The 17,761-nt window shown below is 48.7% G+C and overlaps 1 protein-coding gene across 1 annotated transcript in view; it reads left to right on the plus strand.

The window, feature by feature from the left end:
- LOC144719666 (uncharacterized) overlaps nucleotides 1-17,761 on the plus strand; it is a 97,564-nt gene that overhangs the window by 21,203 nt on the left and 58,600 nt on the right. The window contains exons 12-18 of the mRNA XM_078595805.1: nucleotides 410-547; nucleotides 1,006-2,026; nucleotides 2,377-3,687; nucleotides 4,373-4,521; nucleotides 5,903-6,296; nucleotides 6,736-6,847; nucleotides 8,255-8,411. Coding sequence (XP_078451931.1) covers nucleotides 410-547; nucleotides 1,006-2,026; nucleotides 2,377-3,687; nucleotides 4,373-4,521; nucleotides 5,903-6,296; nucleotides 6,736-6,847; nucleotides 8,255-8,411 — 3,282 coding nt within the window. The remainder of the gene's footprint in view (nucleotides 1-409; nucleotides 548-1,005; nucleotides 2,027-2,376; nucleotides 3,688-4,372; nucleotides 4,522-5,902; nucleotides 6,297-6,735; nucleotides 6,848-8,254; nucleotides 8,412-17,761) is intronic.

Below are 17,761 nucleotides of genomic sequence, written 5' to 3' on the forward strand. Positions count from 1 at the left end.
TTCACGTGACACCTTGCTAATTGGTTGTGTCGGGTGGTCGAGGCTTTAACGTCACATTTATATTTACGCGATCTAACCCAGAAAACGTATATTATGGAGCCATTTTTATTTCCACAAATAAATGTAATGAGCTATGTATTGTGCTTAACCCCATTGGCTTCCATTGCATCGTGCTGGTAATAATATATTCTATCAACCAGCTCTTTCTCCAAGTATCAATCGGCCATTGGTTCAGATTCTTCATGGTTGTGCTTAGAAGGCTGTGTTGTTTGATGAATTAATTCACCTTTTGATTGAGTTTTCCACTGCCCAGTTAGATATTTATTTACCATTAGGCTGGCTGACATGTTTTTAACTGGGTAAGCATTGCGGCACGTTCTATATGGCTACATTATATTTCCCTTTGCAGGCATCGTGGAGTCAACATCAGCCGCCACGGGAGCCCATGCGTGGGGGTCATGAGCACAGGGGAGGTCCCCCTATCGTGGTTCCTCAGCCGCTCTTAGCAGGCCCAAGGGGGCCCCCTGCCCTCATTGTCAATCAACAGGTATTAATTGGTCATGCCAGCTTGCACTCTGCTGCAAATTTAATTCCTCGCAGTTACAAATAAAATGCGTACATTTTTGCATGAAAAGTGTCGTCATACATTGTATAAGTGAAATAGACTTGGGCAACACGGCCGAGCGCACAGTCTGCAGCAGTAAGAAGTTGTACCCTAATAATCTGGACAGGTGGCATTCTGAGTGCGTGACCAAGCAATCTAAAAGTTGAGCGTTAAAATCTCGCAACGGCAGTCGGCTGAGCCTATCATTTAAACTGTAACATTTCAGGAAACATTCAAAAATATGTACTCAGAAAAATAATAACAGCTATGAAGGTTTATAATTGAAACGAGTTTATGATTGTATGGACGTGAGCACCCAGGCTGCCTTGCCCTTGGCTGCCAGCTTGCGTTTACCTCACGCCAGCTGTGTGATCTTCACTCTGTCCCGTTCTCCTCTGCAGCGCTATCTGGGAGGGCCCCACCAAGGTCCAGGGCACCTTCAGGGTCCTATTCTGCACCATGGTCCAGGGCCTCATCAGGGCCCTATGCTCCACCTGGGTCCCCACCAGGGTCCAGCAAATTTCCAGGGTCTCCACCAGGGTCCCGGGCTGCATCAGGGCACTGGTCCCCATCAAGGCCCCGGTCCCCACCATGGCCCCGGTCTCCACCAGGGCCCCGGTCTCCACCATGGCCCCGGTCTCCACCAGGGCCCCGGTCCCCACCAGGGCCCCGGTCCCTACCAGGGCCCCGGACCCCACCAGGGCCCCGGTCCCTACCAGGGCCCCGGTCCCTACCAGGGCCCCGGGCCTCACCAGGGCCCCGGGCCTCACCAGGGCCCCGGACCCCACCAGGGCCCCGGTCCTCACCAGGGCCCCGGTCCCCACCAGGGTCCCGGGCCTCACCAGGGTCCCGGGCCTCACCAGGGTCCCGGGCCTCACCAGGGTCCCGGGCCTCACCAGGGTCCCGGGCCTCACCAGGGTCCCGGGCCTCACCAGGGTCCCGGGCCTCACCAGGGCCCCGGGCCCCACCAGGGCCCCGGGCCCCACCAGGGTCCCGGGCCCCACCAGGGTCCCGGGCCCCACCAGGGTCCCGGGCCCCACCAGGGTCCCGGGCCCCACCAGGGTCCCGGGCCCCACCAGGGTCCCGGGCCCCACCAGGGTCCCGGGCCCCAACAGGGTCTTGGGCCCCAACAGGGTCTTGGGCCCCAACAGGGTCTTGGGCCCCAACAGGGTCCCGGACCTCAACAGGGTACCGGGCCCCAACAGGGTCCCGGGCCTCACCAGGGTCCCGGGCCCAACCAGGGTCCCGGGCCTAACCAGGGTCCAGGCCTCCTCAAGGGTCCTGGGCCCCAACCCATACCTGTTCCCCCACAAGGACCTGCTATCGGGGGCTCAGATGATGAGGCGTGGCGCAACCGTCGCCGTGATCAGCAAGGTGGCCCTGTGGCTGCGGATGGTCCTCATGGAACAGCTCCACATAGAGGCAGGCCTTTACAATGCATCTTGATACATCTTAATGCAGTTGCACCCCTCACAACCCTGGGCTGGATAAAACAAGTACCATTTTTTCCCCGAAGTCAACAGTCGCTGTCCTATAGAGAGAGACTGGCTTCTCTCAATGTAATGTGGAATATTCATTGGCTCGGCTGCTATTCGGCAAATGGCCGCCCAGCACCTGTGTAAGCAAGGAAATGCATTGACTTTTGTACAGTTGTATTAAAATAATTGTTGATGGTACAGAGTATTAGATGCACAGACCTTGTGCAAGAAAATAATGCTGAAATTAGTTATTTTGTAAACGGTATTAATTTGCTTCCGATGCCCATTGTGCAGGCGGGGGCACGTGGGGCAGCAGCGCAGAGGTGTCGGCAGCGGTGGAGCGAGCGCGACAGCGCAGGGCGGCCGAGGAGAAGAGGATGGAGGAGGAGCGTCTGGCAGCCTGCGCTCAGAAGCTGCGTCTACTAGAAAGCAAGATGGCCGCCAGCGTTCCGGCTGGCAGCGGCGGTGGAGCTACGGCAACGGCAGCCGGAGCCGCTCCCGCCGTCGGCGGGGCCAGTGACAGCACTGGCGAAGACACCGTGTCTGAGGACGGGCCTAGCGCCGTGCCAGCATCGTCGGCGGCGGCATCGGCGCCTTCAGTCACAGCGGCGGCTTTCAGCGCGGGGGAGACGGCCTTGAGTGTGGACATGGCTGCTACGGTGGGAGACGAAGCCACTCTGGGCACAACCACGGATGATGCCGTCCCAAGTGTGGGGGACGCTGGGCATTTGGCAGGTGGGGCTGTTGCACCGGTTGGGGGAGAAGTTTCTGCGGAAGCGGCCTCGACTCCAGCAACAGCGATCGTATCATCAGCAATGAGTGGAGGTTGTGCCTCCCCGCTGCTCGACACGCCTGTTTTGAACTTAGGTGCAGCCAAAGATTGTGTCGCTGCGAGCACAGTCGATACCGATAATTCGTCCACCCCCGACTCAGATTCGACAGCTAACGGGAGTCACGCACCAAGCACGCGTGGGCCACCTCTACGAATCGTCACAAGGAATGATAGCCGGGGCAATGCCGGCCCGAGACTCGACGGCGGCGACGACGACAGCGGCGGTGGTGGCTGCGGCATCGTTCGGAGTGCCGGTGGTGACCATGACCAACCCAGGGGAGTGGTGGTGGACGACCGCAGGCCCAGGGGGGGGACAATTGGTACCGTTGGACGGACTGTGGGTGCTGGCAGTGGCACCTCTGTATCACCAACAGCTGATGCTGCGTCGGTTCCCTTCTCGGGCCCAGCGGTTGGAGCGAAGGCGGTGACTCGGGTCGGCCCCATTGGGACTGCGGCCTCACCAACGGGAAGCGATGGCGGGCCCGGTGGAGGAGTGAGCGGGCCGCTCGCACCCCCAGTAGCTGCACCGATAGTCAGCACGGGCCATCCTGTTGGGCCTGTGGGGACAGCGACGGCCGAGAACGCCGCTGGGGCCAGGGTTAGCACGGAAAAGCGGCATGCGGTGGCCGAAGGCGAGGTCATGGTGGAACCAAGCGCTGTGGGTGGCCGAGCAGGGCCACCTGGCGGGGAGTGGCGTGATGGTGAGGGCCCGAGCAAGCGGCGGCGGAGGGACAGCCGTTCTCCCACCGCGGCCCCACCGCAGCACCACCCAGGTAGTGGCTGACACATCTGCGATGAGGTTTTTTCTGAGACCTGTGCTTCTGTAAATCCTCTGCACACTGCACTGCCAAGTGTGCATTCCTACTGCATGATGCTGCTTTTTTGTGTTTCAAGCCACATGTTTCACTTTGGAAGCTTATCAATTTAAATTGTCTCAATTCTCATATACGCAGTGGGGTGGCACCCATCTGCATTGACGGCCTTTAGCCATTTACAAAAATGTCCAATCCCATTGTGAAGAAGATTCGTATCGCATGGAGCTGTACTTTAGGCTTAGGTGGATTTAATGAGGTTAAGGAAGAGGTGGTGTTCTGAGCCACCCAGTCACCTTTAAGTTGCATCTCTGAAATTGGAAGGAAATGGAGACTCCTTTTCCTTGGCACATCTTAGACAGCGCAGGGCTCTCAAGGTACGGGTGGCAGTACACTGGCGATTTGCCTTGCTGAGCTAGGCTTACAAAACATCTTAATTTGACATTGGGCCTATTAGGGCTTATGACGGGTGTTATTGCGTGTGATGTTGGCGACACGGCTTTGCTACTGGAGTGGATAAAACAACCTTGTGCCTCCTGAGCCACATTGGGCCTGCTCTGCATGTCCCAGGGATGACTATTTTTGGACAGTTAAAAGGAGGTATTGGTGTGTGCTTTGTCTGATGGTGCTTGGTTATTGTCTGCAGAGCCACGGCCCACGTTTGTCCGCCAGGAGAGCGAGGAGACGCAGCCCCGATCAGAGAGCGCCCCGCTCCCACATGCACACGCGCATACTCATGCTGGGGCCAAGACCTACCATAAGACGCTCCCCCCGCGCTTCCAGCGCCAACAGCAGGTAACATGCACGTGGGGAATTTGTTTTCCTGTGTCGAAGGGAGAGGCATCGCAAAATAAAGCAAATGGTTATTTTGTAGATGAACATTTGAACTTTTAATATGAGCCTCCAGACGTGAGTTTTAGCAAAAAAATATGATTGTCACAACTAGGCTTGGTGATCTCACAGGTGCGCGCCAAGTCTTTTACCTCCATTCTAGGAGTAAACCAAATAGCACTTATATCCTTCTGAATAATACGCACTTCATTTTACAGCCGTATTTGAATTCTAAGCCAAATAGTGAAGTATATAGTTAAGGTGTGACGTTAAATAGAAGTGAGCCAGGGATAAGAGCAAAGTAACGTGCTGAAATGAGATGATGTTAATAGTTGTGTAGTCAATTGAGAAAGAGGAGGTTGAGACCAAAGGATGTAGTTATTAGACGTACGGTGTGAGATTCATCATTGGCTGGGTGAGATGCAATAAAGATGGATATAGCGAGATGAGAGCGAGACAATAGATATGAGATAAAAGATGAAGCTTATTTTGGAGCATTTATGTAATTAAGGCACATCTATTAAGCAGAGAGATGTGCATAAGAGATAGAAATGTGTTGAAATGGCAGCTTGTGGATGAGTGAATTCTGTGATATGTAGACAGATTTAGAGAGATGTATGTAGGTGGGGCAGGAAACCACGGTATAACTTGAATATAGGTTTAATCAGGATGGATAGGAGAGGTAAAATATGTATTTGGTTAAGAGAAGAGAGATGGTAGATGTATACTGAGGAGCTGGCTGATGGAAGAGAAGATCTATTCAAACACATTAAAATAGATGGCGATATTCAGACCTGATATAAGAAAGAGTTCATTTTGAGAAATATGAATTAACATTATGTAGAAGAGCCATAAAATGTACTTAAATATGATACAAGCTGGCGTTTATCGGATGTGTATTGAGACATTATTGGAGATGTGTTCCGATGAGATAAAAAAAACCTAAAAAGAGAGATGTATTAAGCAGACAGAAGGGAGATATGGATGTCAGATGAGAGATGTATGATTAGATGCAATAAAAAGGAGATTATAAGAAATGTATTCATGATCTAGGAGATAAATGACGTTTTCAAAAGAGTAGAAGAATGATTGTATAATTAAAAGCATGTCGGTACAGCACTTGCCAGATTCTGCAGACTGGGGGGAGCCTCTTTGTCCCGGATGTGTCACGATGAACAATACATTGTGGGAATTTCTCCATGTTAGTCTATGGAACCCAATGCACAGAGGTAAATAAAAAAAAATCCATAATGGTATTACATTACTGTTCAATAAGAAGCAATGTTTCCACCTTGCTAACACTTTGTTTGCGTTGCTTGCTTTTCTTTATTCTGTATGACGACAGGAGCAGCTTCTGAAGCAGCAGTGGCAGCAATGGCAGCAGCAGGGCCCTGACCCAGGCCAGCCCAATCAGTGGCGGGGAGGTTCTGCAGGTCCCCAAGACCAGAGCCAGCCCACTCAGTGGCGGTCAGCCGGTCTACCGGACCCATCTAGCCAGCCTCCTCAGTGGAGAGGGGTTATGGGCGGTGGTGTCGTTGGCCCCGATCCGGCCTCTTCCATGCAGTGGCGCGGCGGCGGCGGCGGTGGCGGCGGTGGCGGCGGTTGTAGCGGGATGATATCTGACCCAGAATCTCCCACATCACGGAGGGGGGGTGGCGGGCGGCACATGCCAACGTCGCCACAGGCGTTCGATGCACGGAGGCCTCCTCAACCGTATGTGGACATGCGATTTGCCGCAGGTGAGTGGGCTGGGCAGATCTCCGTTTTGGAATGCAGTTTGCTCGATTTCGTCAATGTCAGGCATTCTGCCAAGGTGAAATTGTCCTTTCAAAATGCCCGTCAAAATATTACATTGCCATGATTTAGAACAGCCCTCAGCAGTGGTAGAAATTACACATTCCTTTAGCAGGAACCTATTTCCATAGGAAAAGCAATCAGACTTGCCAAAAGGAGGTATTGTACAAGCACCCAGTATATTACGGTCAGAGTTAGGCCCCTTACCAGTAACTGACCTCGCGATAAAACGATTAATTAAGTGACTGGCTGCTCTAAATGCGTTTTTAAGCACTTCGATCTGTTGGCGAGGAAGCTGCCACTTAAGTGCCATGACAACAAGAGATCTGAGTGTAGTAACCATTATTGGGTGTGCCTTTGTGCGTGTGCTTGGTGTGGGTTCAGGACCTACCTCTAGGCGCGAGCGAGCCGACAGCGCCAGCTCAGAGCCGTATGAACCCCGTCAAGGTCACGTGGTGGAGCGAGATGTCCGTGTGGGGCATCCCAACGTCAGCAGGTAAGGTAGTAGTCATAAGAATCGGATCCTTCCGTTATTCAGGGAAGTCCCAATGAGAGTTTATATTGTACTTTTTTCGCACCGTACTCAGCCAACCATGCTAATCGGAGGTGTGGGAAAAGGGCAACAAACTAAACACATAAAGCAGTTTGCAGGTGGTCCTGTTTTGTGATATTATAGCCAGTTCATATTTGTGTAATTTTGCTTGTGGGAGGGAGTTGGAATCCCTGGTGGAAATCTTCACATACGAACTGACTGCAATTGAAAATAAATCCAGTTGGCCTGAAGGATATTTGTTATTGTTGGATATATGGCCTGTAAATGGAAATATATAATGGGTAATGCATAAAACTAAATTGGCATAATCATACCCATCGGGTTGGGGGAAAGTCCCTTGAGCTGTGTGGTGTGAGAGTGTAGCAATGGTGCTGTTAATATATTTGTATATATAGCATAATTCATGCAAAATATCCATACTAAATAAATTGTAATGCACGTAGTTTTCGCATTGAGGCGTGGGTAACCACAATCGGGAATACAACCAGAACCGGTGCCAACAATTGCCCAATCGCTGTTGTCCTATATTGGGATGTTTGGCCACCATGAATTAGTGTTAATGTGGGAGAAAAGTAGAGGACCTGGAAAAAAAACCTGTGTGGGCTTGAGGGGTTGTGGGTAGAAAACACTAAATCCCTGTACAGATTGAATACAGATGAAAATTTATCTAATTGCTGTACAACTGTATCTTGGCAAGCCAAGAGATGGATGGATATCGCTATAGCCTTGGGTTGAGAGTTTCACAAATGCATGTGATCCGCTGACTCGTTTCCAAAGTGCTGCATTGCAGGTGTGCCACAAGTGCTATTGTACCTATCTACCTGCCACACATACCATTTTTGGTATTTTTTTACTGCGGTTAGGGTTATTATTAGAGAATATCGGAGAGAGAAATGTGTATATCAGAGGACTTCAGCTAGAATTGCAATGACAGTTTGCGGCATGACTAAGTTTTCGGTACGGTGGTAACACTTCTACCTGACAGCAGGTAGGCCCTGGGTTCAATTCTCAACTTTGGTGCCATTTTGTGGAGTTTATGATGCTCCCCCCTTTGTCCTGTATTGGTTTCTTCCTGGGTTCACCCTTCCATAACTTAAAAAAACATACAATGTAGCTGTCATTGGCCAAACATCCCAATGCTGGAAAATCACCTGCAAATTATGAAATTTGGATTACACAGCAACATGGCCCCCCTAGTATAAAATCTTGGGAGGACCCTCCTAAAAGAGAATATTCAGACTCCCATGAGATTTTCCTGGGTAAACACTTGTCATTATAATAATGTTAACATGGTTTAGTGCTTGTGTATTTACGTGAAATTAACGTGCATGTGTGCGCGCGCGCCTTCAGGCAACACTCGGACACGGAGGAGCGCCGTGGTCCACTGCTCCGCAATCCAGATGAGCCGGCACATGGACCTCGGGACCAACAGCCCCAGCAGCAGTTGCAGCAGCCTTCAGAGCAGCCGAGAGGAGGACCTCACGCACAGGCGCAGCGCAGCAACCAGGTACTGCGTCATGCTTCTTCTTGAGCTGCAACACCCACTCATTTGTTGGGGCATATTTGGGCTTAACACGTAGGTTTTCGCAGTCCCAATCTATGTTGTATGTGAGCCCTACGTAGCCACCAACGGTGCTAATCGAAGGTGCGGGAAAATCTGATATTGCTGTTTTTTGAGAGTTTTGGTTGTCATGGTCATGAACCTGCCCCACCACTGCCTACAGCTGCATACGCTATCCACATGTGCCGTCTTACTCCAATCAACTTACATTTTAGACCACAGTTGCCAAGACTCACAGGAAAAAATGCGGCGCTGCCTTTAAAAAAACAAGCCCAAAACCCGCCGAAAGTCTGTCCATATGGAGGAGAGGGGTGGGACCCAAAGAGGAAATGGGTCAGGGCCTACAAAGTAAGGTGTGGAGCCTATCGAGGAAAGTATGGTGCCTACACAAGAAGGGACGGTGTATAAACATGAAGGAGGCTGCCTGAAGGGTCTAAAGAGAAGTCGAATTATAGCAACCTCCAATGAACTTCCCTATTGGTTTAAGAAAATTAAAGCATATCACCAAATGTGTGTAGCAGTTAGCAAACATTTAATGCCGCCAATGTTGCTGCAGGCCAACTGCTATTATGATTCTTGATAGATTTTGGGTTACGTCATGTAATGATCTTGACCAAATCTTTGTCAGTCATGACCTATTTAAAAAGTATGGTCAGGTGATATTGTAATGCTGGCTTCCTGGATCTTCTCCGGATGTTTGATGTAGTTTCAAAAGGGAAAATCATGTATAATTGAATTTTTTTTGTGAGATTTTTCTTAAATTTATCTGCGAGATAAAACAATAAGTGGTGGTTTAAACGCTTGTACATGTGACACTACTGTGTTTGGGCTGCGTTAGTAGTGTGAAGTAACACTGTTGTGAAATCATTACGTGACCTAACTCAATTGGTTATAAATCTGATATACTCTTGCTAGTGCCTAATGTGGTTGTAGTGTAACGGTTAGCGCTTTGCGCTATGAACCCGGCGACCCGTGTTCAATTCCCACTCAGGGCAAACACCAATGACGATTATCTGAACTTCTTGTAAGCCTCTTCCCTCTGTCGACTCGACCTCAAATGAGTACCTGGTGTGGATTGTAATCCTTGCCACTTGGGAGACAAAGGCGGCCAGGTGTGGTGCTGGGCACCCACTCCCTCGCCTTCATAGGTGTTCGCTAACAGCACTCGCCCCAATAGTCTGTTAAGGCTATAAGGGTATCTTGTTTTATGTGTGACAAGCTAGGTGTACATAGGGTGTGTGGGTGTCCAGTTTTCATTGGATGCACTATTTAAGATGCTCTTATGAATATAGTATTGTGTGTGGGAAGAAGTCTTTATATGCCTGGTTACCAGCATTTGCAGATTAATGCCGGAGTGGTGGAGGAGTTGCCTGGCTCCAGGTGTGGCAGGTGAAGTTGTCCACTTGAGAATGTCATTCCAATGACTGCTGTGGCCGGAGCATGTTATTAAAAGGGGGAACGGTTGCTGTTGAGAGATGTGCCGCATGTTCTGTTATCGCACTTGTATTGCATACATTACCTCATAATAAAAAATGACAAACATTCAGGTTCTGCATTGCTGTAGCAGTTTTCATTTATTCAAATAATTGTTACATTTGTCAATACTGAACTGCAATCAAGTCAACATAATAATATACTTTTAGACCTCAAGTCATTTTCCATTTTTATAACTTTAGCAAGCAACTTTTAATAATTTAATTCATTCAACACAGCATTCATTTGTATATATGTTATATTCTTTTTCACTTTTTGCTTCGTATTTCTTAATTGTTAAAGGCACTATTCAAGATATACCAAGACAGAGCACTATAATCCATTCGCTTAGTATTACACTTTAAATTGTGATGAGTCTTAAGGTTTGGATTTTATTTATGGCTTTTGAGATGTTCATTATCACTTCCCTTCGGGGACACATTCACACATCTGTAGGCTTGCTCAATTGTCCTTGGTGGTAGGTAGGCACTGGTTTCAATAATCACCCTTACTCATCCGTGGGTGTTCCCAGGCTTGGTGCAGAATCTGTCTTTATGGCCTCTGCTGCGACCGTAGCCAACTTGTTAACCTCGTTGATTGAGACTATGTTTTTTTCTGTGGTTTCGTCGTGTAATTCTTTTACGACAGGTTCCTTCACTGTTTGTTGAGGAACCTTGACTTTTTTTCCGTGTCCTTTGGGCTTAGTCGATCCAGTCTTGCAGGTTTTACAGATTCCTTAGAGGGTTTGTCAGTTAAGTTTAGAATGTTCCTTGGTGGGTTTTGCATCCTTCTTAGTTGGTGTAACAGCTTTCTTGAAGGGCTTTGCTTCCTCCCTGGTTGGTGTAACAGCTTTCTTGAAGGGCTTAGCTTCCTCCTTTGTTGGTGTAACAGCTTTCTTGAAGGGCTTGGCATCCTCCTTTGTTGGTGTGACAGCTTTCTTGAAGGGCTTAGCTTCCTCCTTTGTTGGTGTAACAGCTTGCTTGAAGGGCTTGGCATCCTCCTTTGTTGGTGTAACAGCTTTCTTGAAGGGCTTGGCATCCTCCTTTGTTGGTGTGACAGCTTTCTTGAAGGGCTTGGCATCCTCCTTTGTTGGTGTAACAGCTTTCTTGAAGGGCTTGGCATCCTCCTTTGTTGGTGTAACAGCTTTCTTGAAGAGCTTGGCATCCTCCTTTGTTGGTGTAACAGCTTTCTTGAAGAGCTTGGCATCCTCCTTTGTTGGTGTAACAGCTTTCTTGAAGAGCTTGGCTTCCTCCTTTGTTGGTGTAACAGCTTTCTTGAAGAGCTTGGCTTCATCCTTGGTTGGTGTAACAGCTTTCTTGAAGGGCTTTGTATCCAACTTGGTTGGTTTAACAGCTTTCTTGATGGGCTTAGCGTCTTCCTTGGTTGGGGTGACAGCTTTCTTGATGGGCACAGCGTCTTCCTTGGTTGGTGTAACGGCATCCTCGATAGCTTCTTCCTCTGTTGGTGTAACCAATTTCTCGATAGCATCTTCCTCTGTTGGCGTCGCAGCTTTCTCAGGAGCTTCTTCCTTGGTTGGTGTGACAGCTTCCTTGATGGGCTCAGCTTCTTCCTTGGTTGGTGTGACAGCTTTCTTGATGGGCTTAGCTTCTTCGCCAGTTTGTGCGGCAGCTTCCTCAATAGCTTCTTCCTCTGTTGGTGAAACAGCTTGCTCGATAGCTTCTTCCACGCTTGGTGTCACAGATTCTTCTATATCTCCTTCCTCGCTTGGTGCGACAGCTTCCTCGGTTGGTGCAACAGCTTCCTCAATAACTTCTGCCTCAGTTGGTGTGACAGCTTTCTTAATGGGCTTAGCCTCTTCCTTGGTTGGTGTCACAGCTTTCTGGATGGGCTTAGCTTCTTCCTCTGTTGGTGAAACAGCTTGCTCGGTAGCTTCTTCCTCTGTTGGTGAAACAGCTTCTTCAATAGCTTCTTCCTCTGTTGGTGAAACAGCTTGCTCGATAGCTTCTTCCTCTGTTGGTGAAACAGCTTCTTCAATAGCTTCTTCCTCTGTTGGTGAAGCAGCTTGCTTGATAGCTTTTTCCCCGCTTGGTGAAACAGCTTCCTCAGTTGGTGCAACTGATTTCACAATTGCTTCTTCCTCAGTTGGTGTGACAGCTTTCTTGATGGGCTTAGCCTCTTCCTTGGTTGGTGTCACAGCCTTCTTGATGGGCTTAGCCTCTTCCTTGGTTGGTGTCACAGATTTCTTGATGGGCTTAGCCTCTTCCTTGGTTGGTGTGACAGCTTTCCTGATGGGCTTAGCTTCTTCGTCAGTTTGTGCGACAGCTTCCTCAATAGCTTCTTCCTCTGTTGGTGAAACAGCTTCCTCAATAGCTTCTTCCTCTGTTGGTGAAACAGCTTGCTCGATAGCTTCTTCCTCTGTTGGTGAAACAGCTTGCTCGATAGCTTCTTCCTCTGTTGGTGAAACAGCTTCCTCGATAGCTTCTTCCTCTGTTGGTGAAACAGCTTCCTCGATAGCTTCTTCCTCTGTTGGTGAAACGGCTTGCTCGATAGCTTCTTCCTCTGTTGGTGAAACGGCTTGCTCAATAGCTTCTTCCTCTGTGGGTGTGACAGCTTTCTTGATGGGCTCAGCGTCTTCCTTGGTTGGTGTGACAGCTTTCTTGATGGGCTTAGCCTCTTCCTTGGTTGGTGTGACAGCTTTCTTGATGGGCTTAGCCTCTTCCTTGGTTGGTGTGACAGCTTTCTTGATGGGCTTAGCTTCTTCCTTGGTTGGTGTCACAGCTTTCTTGATGGGCTTAGCTTCTTCCTCTGGTGAAACGGCTTGCTCGATAGCTTCTTCCTCTGTTGGTGAAACAGCTGCTTCAATAGCTTCTTCCTCTGTTGATGAAACAGCTTCTTCAATAGCTTCTTCCTCTATTGGTGAAACAGCTTCTTCAATAGCTTCTTCCTCTGTTGGTGAAACAGCTTCTTCAATAGCTTCTTCCTCTGTTGGTAAAACAGCTTCTTCAATAGCTTCTTCCTCTGTTGGTGAAACAGCTTGCTCAGTTGGTGCAACTGATTTCACAATAGCTTCTTCCTCAGTTGGTGTAACAGCTTTCTTGATGGGCTCAGCGTCTTCCTTGGTTGGTGTCACAGTTTTCTTGATGGGCTTTGCCTCTTCCTTGGTTGGTGTGACAGCTTTCTTGATGGGCTTAGCCTCTTCCTTGGTTGGTGTGACAGCTTTCCTGATGGGCTTAGCTTCTTCGTCAGTTTGTGCGACAGCTTCCTCAAAAGCTTCTTCCTCTGTTGGTGACACAGCTTGCTCGATAGCGTCTTCCTCTGTTGGTGAAACGGCTTGTTCGATAGCTTCTTCCTCTGTTGGTGACACAGCTTGCTCGATAGCTTCTTCCTCTGTTGGTGAAACAGCTTGCTCAGTTGGTGCAACTGATTTCACAATAGCTTCTTCCTCAGTTGGTGTGACAGCTTTCTTGATGGGCTCAGCGTCTTCCTTGGTTGGTGTGACAGCTTTCTTGATGGGCTTAGCCTCTTCCTTGGTTGGTGTCACAGATTTCTTGATGGGCTTAGCTTCTTCCTTGGTTGGTGTGACAGCTTTCTTGATGGGCTCAGCGTCTTCCTTGGTTGGTGTGACAGCTTTCTTGATGGGCTTAGCCTCTTCCTTGGTTGGTGTCACAGATTTCTTGATGGGCTTAGCTTCTTCCTTGGTTGGCGTCACAGCTTTCTGGATGGGCTTAGTTTGTGCGACAGCTTCCTCAATAGCTTCTTCCTCTGTTGGTGAAACAGCTTGCTCGATGGCTTCTTCCTCTGTTGGTGAAACAGCTTCTTCAATAGCTTCTTCCTCTGTTGGTGAAACAGCTTCTTCAATAGCTTCTTCCTCTGTTGGTGAAACAGCTTGTTCGATAGCTTCTTCCTCTGTTGGTGACACAGCTTGCTCGATAGCTTCTTCCTCTGTTGGTGACACAGCTTGCTCAGTTGGTGCAACTGATTTCACAATTGCTTCTTCCTCAGTTGGTGTGACAGCTTTCTTGATGGGCTTAGCCTCTTCCTTGGTTGGTGTGACAGCTTTCCTGATGGCCTTAGCTTCTTCGTCAGTTTGTGCGACAGCTTCCTCAAAAGTTTCTTCCTCTGTTGGTGACACAGTTTGCTCGATAGCTTCTTCCTCTGTTGGTGAAACAGCTTGCTCGATAGCTTCTTCCTCTGTTGGTGAAACGGCTTGCTCTATAGCTTCTTCCTCCTCTGTTGGTGAAGCAGCTTCCTCAATAGCTTCTTCCTCTGTTGGTGACACAGCTTGCTCAGTTGGTGCAACTGATTTCACAATTGCTTCTTCCTCAGTTGGTGTGACAGCTTTCTTGATGGGCTCAGCGTCTTCCTTGGTTGGTGTGACAGCTTTCTTGATGGGCTTAGCCTTTTCCTTGGTTGGTGTCACAGATTTCTTGATGGGCTTAGCTTCTTCCTTGGTTTGCGTCACAGCTTTCTGGATGGGCTTAGTTTGTGCGACAGCTTGCTCGATGGCTTCTTCCTCTGTTGGTGAAACAGCTTCTTCAATAGCTTCTTCCTCTGTTGGTGAAACAGCTTCTTCAATAGCTTCTTCCTCTGTTGGTGAAACAGCTTGCTCGATAGCTGCTTCCTCTGTTGGTGAAACAGCTTGCTCAATAGCTTCTTCCTCTGTTGGTGAAACAGCTTGCTCAGTTGGTGCATCTGATTTCACAATTGCTTCTTCCTCAGTTGGTGTGACAGCTTTCTTGATGGGCTTAGCCTCTTCTTTGGTTGGTGTCACAGCTTTCTTGATGGGCTTAGCGTCTTCCTTGGTTGGTGTCACAGCTTTCTTGATGGGCTTAGCCTCTTCCTTGGTTGGTGTCACAGCTTTCTTGATGGGCTTAGCCTCTTCCTTGGTTGGTGTCACAGCTTTCTTGATGGGCTTAGCTTCTTCCTTGGTTGGTGTCACAGCTTTCTTGATGGGCTTAGCCTCTTCCTTGGTTGGTGTCACAGCTTTCTTGATGGGCTTAGCCTCTTCCTTGGTTGGTGTCACAGCTTTCTTGATGGGCTTAGCTTCTTCCTTGGTTGGCGTCACAGATTTCTGAATGGGCTTAGTTTGTGCGACAGCTTCCTCAATAGCTTCTTCCTCTGTTGGTGACACAGCTTGCTCGATAGCTCCTTCCTCTGTTGGTGAAACAGCTGCTTCAATAGCTTCTTCCTCTGTTGGTGAAACAGCTTCTTCAATAGCTTCTTCCTTTGTTGGTGAAACAGCTTCTTCAATAGCTTCTTCCTCTGTTGGTGAAACAGCTTGCTCAGTTGGTGCAACTGATTTCACAATTGCTTCTTCCTCAGTTGGTGTGACAGCTTTCTTGATGGGCTTAGCCTCTTCCTTGGTTGGTGTCACAGCCTTCTTGATGGGCTTAGCCTCTTCCTTGGTTGGTGTCACAGCTTTCTTGATGGGCTTAGCGTCTTCCTTGGTTGGTGTCACAGCTTTCTTGATGGGCTTAGCCTCTTCCTTGGTTGGTGTCACAGCTTTCTTGATGGGCTTAGCCTCTTCCTTGGTTGGTGTCACAGCTTTCTTGATGGGCTTAGCTTCTTCCTTGGTTGGTGTCACAGCTTTCTTGATGGGCTTAGCCTCTTCCTTGGTTGGTGTCACAGCTTTCTTGATGGGCTTAGCCTCTTCCTTGGTTGGTGTCACAGCTTTCTTGATGGGCTTAGCTTCTTCCTTGGTTGGCGTCACAGATTTCTGAATGGGCTTAGTTTGTGCGACAGCTTCCTCAATAGCTTCTTCCTCTGTTGGTGAAACAGCTTGCTCGATAGCTCCTTCCTCTGTTGGTGAAACAGCTGCTTCAATAGCTTCTTCCTCTGTTGGTGAAACGGCTTGCTCGATGGCTTCTTCCTCTGTTGGTGAAACAGCTTCTTCAATAGCTTCTTCCTTTGTTGGTGAAACAGCTTCTTCAATAGCTTCTTCCTCTGTTGGTGAAACAGCTTGCTCAGTTGGTGCAACTGATTTCACAATTGCTTCTTCCTCAGTTGGTGTGACAGCTTTCTTGATGGGCTTAGCCTCTTCCTTGGTTGGTGTCACAGCTTTCTTGATGGGCTTAGCCTCTTCCTTGGTTGGTGTCACAGCTTTCTTGATGGGCTTATCCTCTTCCTTGGTTGGTGTCACAGCTTTCTTGATGGGCTTAGCCTCTTCCTTGGTTGGTGACACAGATTTTTTGATGGGCTTATCCTCTTCCTTGGTTGGTGTCACAGCTTTCTTGATGGGCTTAGCTTCTTCCTTGGTTGGTGTCACAGCTTTCTTGATGGGCTTAGCTTCTTCCTTGGTTGGTGTCACAGCTTTCTTGATGGGCTTAGCTTCTTCCTTGGTTGGTGTCACAGCTTTCTTGATGGGCTTAGCCTCCTCCTTGGTTGGTGTCACAGCTTTCTTGATGGGCTTAGCTTCTTCCTTGGTTGGTGTCACAGCTTTCTTGATGGGCTTATCCTCCTCCTTGGTTGGTGTCACAGCTTTCTGGATGGGCTTAGCTTCTTCCTTGGTTGGCGTCACAGATTTCTGAATGGGCTTAGTTTGTGCGACAGCTTCCTCAATAGCTTCTTCCTCTGTTGGTGAAACAGCTGCTTTAATAGCTTCTTCCTCTGTTGGTGAAACATCTTCTTCAATAGCTTCTTCCTCTGTTGGTGAAACAGCTGCTTCAATAGCTTCTTCCTCTGTTGGTGAAACGGCTTGCTCAATGGCTTCTTCCTCTGTTGGTGAAACAGCTGCTTCAATAGCTTCTTCCTCTGTTGGTGAAACATCTTCTTCAATAGCTTCTTCCTCTGTTGGTGAAACAGCTGCTTCGATAGCTTCTTCCTCTGTTGGTGAAACGGCTTGCTTGATGGCTTCTTCCTCTGTTGGTGAAACAGCTGCTTCAATAGCTTCTTCCTCTGTTGGTGAAACAGCTTGCACGATAGCTTTTTCCTCTGTTGGTGAAACGGCTTGCTCAATAGCTTCTTCCTCTGTTGGTGTGACAGCTTTCTTGATGGACTCAGCGTCTTCCTTGGTTGGTGTGACAGCTTTCTTGATGGGCTTAGCCTCTTCCTTGGTTGGTGTCACAGATTTCTTGATGGGCTTAGCCTCTTCCTTGGTTGGTGTCACAGATTTCTTGATGGGCTTAGCCTCTTCCTTGGTTGGTGTCACAGATTTCTTGATGGGCTTAGCTTCTTCCTTGGTTGGTGTCACAGATTTCTTGATGGGCTTAGCCTCTTCCTTCGTTGGTGTGACAGATTTCTTGATGGGCTTAGCCTCTTCCTTGGTTGGTGTGACGGCTTTCTTGATGGGCTTAGCTTCTTCCTTGGTTGGTGTGACAGCTTTCTTGATGGGCTTAGCCTCTTCCTTGGTTGGTGTGACAGCTTTCTTGATGGGCTTAGCCTCTTCCTTCGTTGGTGTGACAGATTTCTTGATGGGCTTAGCCTCTTCCTTGGTTGGTGTGACAGATTTCTTGATGGGCTTAGCTTCTTTGTCAGTTTGTGCGACAGCTTCTTCAATAGCTTCTTCCTCTGTTGGTGAAACAGCTTCTTCAATAGCTTCTTCCTCTGTTGGTGAAACAGCTTCTTCAATAGTTTCTTCCTCTGTTGGTGAAACAGCTTGCTCGATAGCTTCTTCCTCTGTTGGTGACACAGCTTGTTCGATAGCTTCTTCCTCAGTTGGTGCAACTGATTTCACAATTGCTTCTTCCTCAGTTGGTGTGACAGCTTTCTTGATGGGCTTAGCCTCTTCCTTCGTTGGTGTGACAGCTTTCTTGATGGACTTAGCCTCTTCCTTGGTTGGTGTGACAGCTTTCTTGATGGGCTTAGCCGTTTCCTTGCTTGATGTGTCGGCCTTCTTAATGGGCTTTGCCTCTTCCTTGGTTGGT

The sequence above is a fragment of the Lampetra planeri genome, chromosome 6, assembly GCF_965212315.1.
Source record: "Lampetra planeri chromosome 6, kcLamPlan1.2.h2, whole genome shotgun sequence".
NCBI classification, from domain to species: domain Eukaryota; kingdom Metazoa; phylum Chordata; class Hyperoartia; order Petromyzontiformes; family Petromyzontidae; genus Lampetra; species Lampetra planeri.